This window comes from Odontesthes bonariensis, chromosome 18 (assembly GCF_027942865.1).
Source record: "Odontesthes bonariensis isolate fOdoBon6 chromosome 18, fOdoBon6.hap1, whole genome shotgun sequence".
NCBI lineage: Eukaryota > Metazoa > Chordata > Actinopteri > Atheriniformes > Atherinopsidae > Odontesthes > Odontesthes bonariensis.
In genome coordinates, this window is record NC_134523.1 from 24,383,943 (window position 1) to 24,393,447 (window position 9,505).

The 9,505-nt window shown below is 48.9% G+C and overlaps 2 protein-coding genes across 2 annotated transcripts; both read left to right on the forward strand.

The window, feature by feature from the left end:
• The first annotated feature begins 372 nt into the window (after positions 1-372).
• Positions 373-2,736, forward strand: LOC142367378 (uncharacterized). Its single transcript, XM_075449344.1, has one exon. The coding sequence runs from the start codon at positions 373-375 to the stop codon at positions 2,734-2,736; it is 2,364 nt and encodes a 787-aa protein (XP_075305459.1).
• A 5-nt stretch (positions 2,737-2,741) lies between these two features.
• Positions 2,742-4,073, forward strand: LOC142367380 (uncharacterized; the record flags this gene model as incomplete). The annotated part of the gene is made up of 1 exon (XM_075449345.1): positions 2,742-4,073. A coding segment is annotated over one exon (996 nt), but the record flags the coding sequence as incomplete, so codon positions are not given.
• Between the last annotated feature and the right edge of the window lie 5,432 nt (positions 4,074-9,505).

A 9,505-nucleotide genomic window follows, 5' to 3' on the forward strand; every position in this document is an offset into this window, starting at 1 on the left:
GAGGACGTCCTGGACATGCCCATTGTCCCGGAGGGGATTTTCGGCTCCGCGTTGGACTCGATGCAACGGCGGTGTGAAGCCAAAAAGAAGGAGGATGAAGCTCTCCGGCTCTGCCTCCCTCGAAAGTCCCCGGCTCCCTCTCCGACTGTGCAGCGTAAAAGCTTCGCACAGGCCGCTTCCCAGGTTTCGCAGTTTAAAACGCCCAAACAGACGAAACCCCAGCTCGCCCCGGGCCCCCCGCCCGCTCGGGCCGGCTGGCCCAGGAAGCCCTCGGTCCCGGCTGCAGCTCCGCCGGCACAGCCCGTGCAAGCTGTCTTCAACCAGGCCAGGAAGAAGAAGAGAGCGGCCTGATCGCCCCTCTCTTCACCGGTGATGCAGCTGGATGTTCCCCGTTCACCAGCTCCACCTGTTCGGCTTTTGAGCGTGCTCCCGGAGGCCCACCACGCCCCCGTCTCCCGGCTGCCACGGACCGTGCCAGAGCAGACCGGGGGAGACGGACATTTGACGGCGGAGGGTTCAGCAGTTGCCCCTCTCTCATGTCCACAAGCACGCACAAGCACACACATTTCTGTAAAGAAAATAAAATGTGTCCCGCTGCAGCATCCAGGCCGAAGGCCGAGGGCTCAGCTAACAAAAGCCAAACAAAATATCAAAATAAGCAGCGTGGTGGTGACGCCCGCTGTCCCCCCTCGGCGAAAAGCCACGGCTTTCCCCGGGGCGAGGGGTGTGTGGGCCCGGCCGCTGCTCTGTCCTCCCGGGCAGAAACGCGCAGTGTCACCCGGGGGTCATGTCACTGTTCCGCCAGGAGAGGGCGCCGTCGCACCGCGGCTGGGGCCTCTCACGGCGGAAGGGCTGCGGTGTGTGTCCACTCTCTCCCCCAGATGGGAGCGATGGGCCGCTCTCGCAGCCTCACCCTGGGTGGTAAAGACGATCTCGAGGGGCTACAGGCTGCAGTTCGCCGCTGTTCCCCCGCGATTCGCCGGTATAATATACTCCCAGGCTCAGGGAGAGTCAGCTCGTGTTTTACAGGAGGAAATCCTCTCACTGTTAAACAAAGGAGCAATCTGTGTCGTACCTCCCGCACAGTGTCAGAGCGGTTTTTACTCCAGGTATTTTCTGGTCCCCAAACGGGGGGGGAGCGGAATTCGCCCTATCCTGGATCTACGTGCTCTGAACAAATATCTCAGGAAATACAAGTTCAGGATGCTAACACACGCATCCCTGCTGCGTCTTGTGAGACAGAACGACTGGTTCACTTCTGTCGATCTGAAAGACGCGTATTTCCACATCCCGATATATCCTCCCCACAGAAAGTATCTGAGATTTGCTTTCCAGGGGATCTGTTACGAGTACCGCGTGCTCCCTTTCGGTCTGTCCTTAAGCCCGAGGGTGTTTGTGCGGTGCACGGAAGCGGCAATAGCCCCGCTGAGACGGCAGGGCATCCGCTTGGCCACATATCTGGACGATTGGCTGCTGTTGGCACAATCGGAGCAGGAGGCCAGGGCGCACACGCGTATTCTCATACGACACCTATCCGATCTGGGTTTCGTGATAAACGCGGAAAAGAGCATGCTGTCCCCGGCACAGGGCATAATCTTTCTGGGATTATCCCTGGACTCGGTGACTTTCACAGCGCGTCTCTCGGGGGACCGAGTGAAAGCTTTCAGGGCATGTCTCGCGCTCTTCCGTCCAGGCAAATCTGTTCAGTTCAGATTATGTCTGCGGTTACTCGGGCTGATGGCGTCTGCCATACTCGTAGTCCGTCTTGGCCGGCTCCACATGAGGGAATTCCAGCTCTGGGTGGCCTCATGCGGGCTGGATCCCGTGCGTCATGGCGCACGGAGGGTGCTGGTCACACCGGGGTGTGCCAGGGCACTGCGCCACTGGCGGGTCCCGTCCTTTCTGACCCACGGGGTGCCCATGGGTTCCGTCCTGTCCAGGAAAGTGGTCACTACGGACGCCAGCCTGACAGGTTGGGGCGGAATTCACGAGGGCCGGTCTGTGAGGGGCCGCTGGAGTGTGGATCTCCAGCGCTCTCACATAAATTTTCTGGAACTTTCAGCGGTGTTCCTCTCCCTGAAACATTTCCTTCCGTCTCTCATGGGTCACCATGTCCTGGTGAGGACGGACAATACGACTACGGTGGCGTATATCAACCGTCAGGGGGGATTACGCTCCCGTCAGTTGCATATGCTGGCACGCAGACTGATCCTGTGGAGCTGTGGTCGTCTCCTCTCCCTGAGAGCGACGCACGTCCCGGGAGTCCTGAACACGGGTGCGGACCTGTTGTCCAGGGGCGCGCCGGTATACGGGGAGTGGACTCTGCACCCGGAGATTGTGGAACAGATATGGGCACGTTTCGGCCGGGCCGTGGTGGATCTGTTCGCATCGAGAGACAACACGCAGTGCGCGCTGTTTTACTCTCTCCGCAGCATGGATGCTCCCCTCGGCGTAGACGCACTAGCGCACGCCTGGCCGCGCGAGCGTCTTTACGCATTCCCCCCCCTGGCCTTGATACCCCCCACTCTGTCCAGAGTGAGGGAGCACGGCCACGCACTGATTTTGATAGCTCCGCATTGGCCTGCGATGCATTGGTTAGCGGAGATATATCAGCTGATGTGCGCTCAGCCCTGGCAGCTCCCGCTTCGCAGGGACCTGCTATCACAGGGGGGGGGAGCGGTCTTCCACCCGCACCCAGAGCGCCTGGCACTGTGGGCCTGGCCCCTGAGTGGTTAAATCTGTCAGCTGTGGGTCTTTCACAGCGGGTGATTTCCACTATACAAAACGCTCGAGCCTCCTCCACTAGGTCTCTGTATGACTGTAAGTGGAGAGTGTTTGAGGGGTGGTGTCACAGAAATGGCCACATTCCTTTTCAGTGTCCAGTAGGAGTGATATTGTCATTCTTGCAGGACCTGATTGACAAAGGAAAAGCTTTCTCCACGGTTAAGGTGTACTTGGCGGCTATCGCCGCCTGTCACGTGGGTTTCGGGAAGCTAACAGCGAGCCAGCACCCGCTGGTTTGCCGCTTTATGAAGGGAGCGCGCAGGCTTCTCCCCGTGTCCAGACCGCTGGTACCACCATGGGATCTGGCCGTGGTCCTGAAAGGGCTTAAGGGCCCTCCCTTTGAACCACTGGAGGGGGCAGACTTGAAACACGTGTCTCTCAAGACAGTGTTGTTGCTGGCTTTGGCTTCGGCTAAACGGGTCAGTGACATCCATGCGCTCTCAGTGCATCCCTCATGCGCTCAGCTCTTTCCGGGGGATGTGAGGATGATTTTGAAGCCCAACCCGGCCTTTGTGCCTAAGGTGGTGGGCTCATGTTCTCCTATTGACCTTGTGGCTTTTGCTGCCTCACCAGGTGAGCAGATGTCGCATGCGTTATGTCCAGTCCGTGCAGTGAGCACTTATATGGACAGGACGAGGGGTTTCAGGAGGAGCGATCAGCTGTTCGTCTCCTGGGCTAACCCTCATAAGGGGAAACCTGTCACAAAGCAGCGTCTATCCCACTGGGTGGTGGAGGCGATTGCTTTGGCTTATACGAGTCAGGGTTTGCAGCCACCTGTGGGCCTGCGAGCGCACTCGACTCGGGGCTTGGCCGCATCCTGGGCCTTATTCAGGGGAGTCACTGTTCAGGACGTTTGTGCTGCAGCGAGTTGGTCCTCGCCTCTCACTTTTGTCCGTTTCTATATGCTGGACGTCTCCGCTCCGTGCGTGGCTAGAGCGGTTTTGCTGTCCTGATTGGAACAGTGTACTTATCCCTATGGGTTGGTGGACGCTGGATAAGCTTGTCTGGCAATACGGGAGCAACCATATCCCATAGTGAGACATCGAGCGAAATATTATGAAAGAGAACTTTAGGTTATTTACATAACCCCGGTTCTCTGAGTAATATGAGTGAGATGTCTCACCAGACAACCCTTCTTGCTTGGGCGAGTGAGAAGAGGTGCTTATCTTGAATGACGTGGTGCCGTCCGCAGGAGGTATTTAAGGTAGGTGGGACTACCTGGTGCGGACGGACACGTTTCACCAGCCAATCAGGATTGGCGTAATGAGATTGATGCTTCTGAGGTCTGCAGCGGGGGCGTGCATCCCATAGTGAGACATCTCACTCATATTACTCAGAGAACCGGGGTTATGTAAATAACCTAAAGTTTTTGGCCTCTAGAACTTCTTCAGGGTTTAGATCCACATTGTAACGATCTGCCAGATCTCTGAGGTCGGCCTCGTAAAGAACACTTTCTGGATCAGGATTACAGGCCTGAACACCTCGGAGAACTTGGATGTGAACAGATGAAAAACGCTGATCCATCTCAGCAACCTTCCTGTCCAGGCAAAGCAGAAACAGCTTTCTGTTCTGCGTCACTGAGCTCAAACTGCTGCTCCAGGAGTTCCTGTTTCTGTCTTGGCCTGAATGCTGCACAAGGCTCTAGAATCTGATTTGTTACACAAACAGCTTTCGCTCTCTCATACACCTCAGCGGCCTTCTCACCTGTGCACATTTGTTTTAGTGTGTCACACACAGCTCGTTTGGAGTCTACAGCTGTAGCGAGGTCCACTGTTTCACTTTGCAGATATTTGTGCAGGTCAGGGCCGGAGTGGGACTCATTTCCAGCCCTGGAGTTTCATGCCTCAGACCGGCCCACTTTAGATCACAACCTGTTATTAAAATCATGTAATTATAACCTTGTTAAGTCTACAATAGCGCACTGTTCTGTAAAGCCTTGTGATTTAGTGTATTTTTCTACACAAATGGTCATAATTCAGGTCAGTTTCACTAATATAGTGCTGAACCATCGATCATCTCTGGGCCCTTTTCATATAGAGCAGGTCTACACCATACTTTTCATTATATTAATTCTAATAATGTTCACTAAATGAGTAATCCTACCTGCCCTCTCTGGACTTGTGGGCTTATGGCTGCTGCTTGGGTCTGCATCTTCTGACTCTGAGGGGCTACAAGACAAAGTTTCCCAGTTATGTGGCGTCGCATCATACTATTATTTAAATCATATAACGTTGTGTTATATGCCACAACGCCACACAATTCATTTGACTTGATAATTAATGAACGTGAACGGTGGTTTGGAGGCAGAGTTCAATATATTGCCTCACCCGTTTCATCGTCCTCATTTGACATTACAAACCGCAAGCTCGTTTTCCTGAAAAAGTTGCCCATGTTTTGCATATTTGGCTGCGTTTGTTTTCAGAGCTTTCCTCTTTTTAATTCTGGCCTTCTCCGCGCCACCCTTGCTCTTTCTATTTTCCATATTTCAAACACCACTGTCCAAGTGAACTGACGTGTTACTTCAGTAAAAAAAAAAAAGAAAAAAAGACGAGAGGCGGCCCAGAGACTGCCATGCCTGAACACCGGCCCACCTGGAATTGTCCCGGTCCTCCCGATTTGCCACTCCGGGCCTGGTGCAGGTTCTCTGTGACAGACAGAAAAGCCTGGAACATCATCAACAGGTAAACTGTGGAGAATCTCCTCAGTTAGGCATGAAGCCCCGCTGCCACTGGCTGTTGATGCTGGAAAGGCACTGAAGGACCACAGAGAGACTCTCTTAGATGGCCTTTACAGACCGTAACTGGCATGGCCAGCGGGTTTTTGAGAGTTGCACAAGTTCAGACAGCTGTAATCCTCCCTGATTTTGAACGTCTTTGAATTTATGACAAACTGAAAAATGAGTACACACTTTCTGTTGAGTTGTAAATGCATGTTATGTTAGTTATCCCATATATACTCTGTCTTTTCTATTGATTAAGAGTTTTAAGCAAAGTTGTGCTTTGCTCATTTGTGTGAAGGTCGTAAATTCCACTGTTAGGAATGCGGCCTGAAACTGGATCCCCCTTTCCTCTCTTTTGAGAGCTGTTGTACACACCCACTTCTGAATAAAATGGAGGAGGCTTGAGGAAACAGCAGAGTGATCAGGAAGAAGCTGTGAAAAGCTGTCTCCTCATCAGCTCTCCTCATGAGTATAAAAAATCCTAAACGTCTCTCTCTCTCTCTTCTTTATGAATTTGTAGGTATTTGAACCTGACATTTAATTGGTCCTTCGAGCCGGATTCCAGGAGATCTGAGGATTCCAGCGGGCGAGGTAGAATCCAGAAAGACCGTGCAAGGCTAAAGAACTCTGGTGAGTTTTTTAAATCCTTTTCCAGGACTGGAGATCGGCCTGCCCACTGGAATCTGAGGATTGACGGAAGTCCGTGGAAGGTGAGAGACAGCGTTGTAGGTGAGTTTGTTTAAATTTAAAAAGAGAAGCGTGAACGAGGGTTCAGCGCGTACAAAACCCTGTAATCCTAGGCGCTGACAGGTACCACCTGTTGAGGGAACGGGGGAAGTAAACAGTAAAAAAAAAAAAGAAAGTGTCTATAAAGAAGATAAAGAAGCAAAGAAGATAAATTGTGCAGAGAACAGATATTATGTAAAGATTGAAAATTCATAGAAAAGCAGGATCCTGATAAAATTGAATTCCTTCCAAAAAGAGTAAAATATGGATTTAGTGGAAGCTTAAAATACACAAAAATTAGTTGTGCTGCAGGATGAAATTATAACAAAGAAAAAAGGTTTCCCAAATGATAAGCAAAAAAACTGGCAAGTCAGAGTGGGTTGGTGCATGTTACTGACTGACTAAATTAATTCAGAAATAATACTAAACTGACTAGAGACTCGACAGAGAAACTTCGAACTGACTTCTCCACGGAATTATATCTGACTGACGTTGACGGCAATGATAACTTTTTAAGACTGGACAGACTCCGACGGACAATTACTTTAAAGAAATTCTGCTTTGGGAAGGAGATTTTTGACTGTTTTAGTGATTCCTAGAGTATTTACATTTAGAATGCTTATGTAAACTTTTGTGGGAGCTCTAATAAAATAAATTAAAATACAGTCCATGCCCATGGTTTTATGAGATTAATTAAATTAAATTAGCAAAGTGAACTATTGATTTAAAATTATATATTATCAGGGATATAACAAGGAAAATGGAGAAGGAAGGCATAAAGGATGTGCAATTCTGGTTGATTCGAGCAGAAAGGGTAGAGGGCCCCTCAGCTCCTCTTCTTCCTCCTCCTCCTTTAACTTTTGATGCATGTCCTATGATTGATGTCCCTAACCCTCATGGGGCTGCAGATGGGCAGCCTCATGTGCCGATAGTGCTGGTGTGTAGAACTTGCATTTTGGATCAGGGACATAGTAAAGGCAGAAGAGGTCGCGGAGGTAGAGGAGGGGGTCAAAGGGGCAGGGGGGCAAGACAGGGGTTCTATAGGAATTCCTTCACTGGTTGTTGGAGATGTGGAAAAGAAGGGCATTTAGCCAGAGACTGTCCAAAGAAAGAGCTGAAATAGATTACTAGATGGCCCTGAATTTCAGTTGAATTACCAAGATTTGTTTCTGAATGGAGACATAAAACCAGAAATTCAGCTGATAGATGATAGAGATTATGATGGACATATTGTTGTGAAAAGGACAAAGGAAATCAAGGCAGGAGATTTCTTTGTTCTTAAAGAAGCAGGATCACGTCATTATTATTACACATTAGATCTGCTAGACAAAGATCCAGCTAATAAAATAACAGCCACAGCCCTATTAACTGAAGGGAAGAATGTAGTTTCCAGATTATAAGATTATATGTTAGTAGAAGCCTTGCATGTTACTTTTTGGTATAAAAGTGATGAAGATTAGGAAAAACAATTAAAAAGAGTAACTCCAGACAAAATGAATGAATTAAATAGAAGTGAGAGAAAAAGGTTTTGTTTAGTCATCATAGATGCATGTTCAAAATGGATAGAATTCTTTTCAACGAAGAATCCAGATGCACTAAGACAGGAATTCCTGAAAGAATATATAGTGATAATGGAACTTATTTTGTGAACCAAATTATGAATAGGATTGAACAAATGTTCCACATTGACCTAAAGCACCACTGGCGTATCATCCACAAAGTGTGGCATTAGTAGAAAGGATGAATGGAACAATTAAAAACAGACTGAAAGAAACGCATGGATACACTGGTCTCATTGTAAAAAGTTCATTGAGAGTAAGGATAAGTAGATAGCAGGTCTCTGTTGAACTCATGACCCACAGGGAAAGTCCAGACTTCAATTGGGACTGTATAAATTAGTATACAGTCGTCTCAATGACTGGTGAAGATTGACCACAGCCTTGTGACAGTCCTTAGGAGTTTAAGCAGAGATTTTCTAATATACTACAACCTTAGACCTGTGAAAGCATTTGGGAGTGGTTCTTGAGGAGACAACTGCCATAAAATTGAGAGAGCAAACGCCTGTATACACTAAAGCCCTATTCGGACGGGACTAGTTTAATGGGGGGACCTGGGGTAAAGTAATAATAACCGGGAAATCTAGTCCCGTCCGAACACGCCATGTCAGTAAAGATAGCGGAGTATGTCGGTAAACTTTGCCGAGAATTCTACCTCCTGTGAAACGGTCCGGAGTATCTACCATAGGTAATATAATCCCGTGTGAATGCGACCTTCGGTAATAAGTACGGAATATGTCGTCACATTCTTTTAAAGAGAGAAACAATTAGGTGTGTCTGTTTGCAAACATGGAGGTTCTGGATGAAGCGCTGCTTGCAAGTACGCATGGTCGGCGCCATGTCTGTTTACAGATGGGGTTTACGGAAGTGAAATGAAGACGTGCATAGCATCCAGGATGTGACGGTTGTGCGTAACCAACAACTCCTCCCATGTTAGATGAATATTACAGGGATTTCTTGTCCCGTCCGAATTGGTCATTTCTTCTCCCTGGCGTCGTCTGGTTAACCAACATTACCATACGTCCCCCCATTGAACTAGTCCCGTCCAAATGGGGCTAAAGACTCCTTTTTGGAGAGAAGGGGAGACAGATCTATTCCCTATCTTATCTGGACCAATAAATCAAAGTTGACATCTTACCCTCATTCCTCACAGCCTAAGTAAGACCTCGGTGGTGACTTTTCAACTCAGCCACTTACAAGTTCCAGTTGGGAAGGTGGAGAGAGGTGAAGATTGGTATATGACAAACGAGATGAATAACCGTGTTTGGGGCACCCTGGTGGCCGATCCACCCGGCACAGGGATTGGAGTGCATACACGACTACTGATTATGCTAAACACCACAGATCTATCATAAAAATGCAACAGAAAACCGATGAGATTATCTTAATTGTTAATTTGACTAAAATCACCCTTTTTCCCCCAAAGCTATACACAGAGGATGAAATTATCCTGTGTGAGCTTGACTGCACCGGTGGGGGCCTCTCCAGGGAAGCACGGATGGGGGCTGGTGTGGTTGCAATGGTGCTGGGGGAGGTCTCTGATGAGAGAGGTTCAGAAGTTTTTGGGATAAAGTAGTGACTGTTTTTTAATGACTGAGATTGCAGCTAATAAAACACAAACAGATTGTGTGATATGTTTGGGTCTTAGACCCTTTCTCCAAGTTTGTCTCTGGTCTAATTTCACCTGAATGTTTACTAGAAGTAATGAATAAAACTAGGC

Coding starts and splice junctions, on each gene's coding strand:
- LOC142367378 (XM_075449344.1), top strand. CDS start 373: ATGCAGCTGGATGTTCCCCGTTCACCAGCTCCACCTGTTCGGCTTTTG.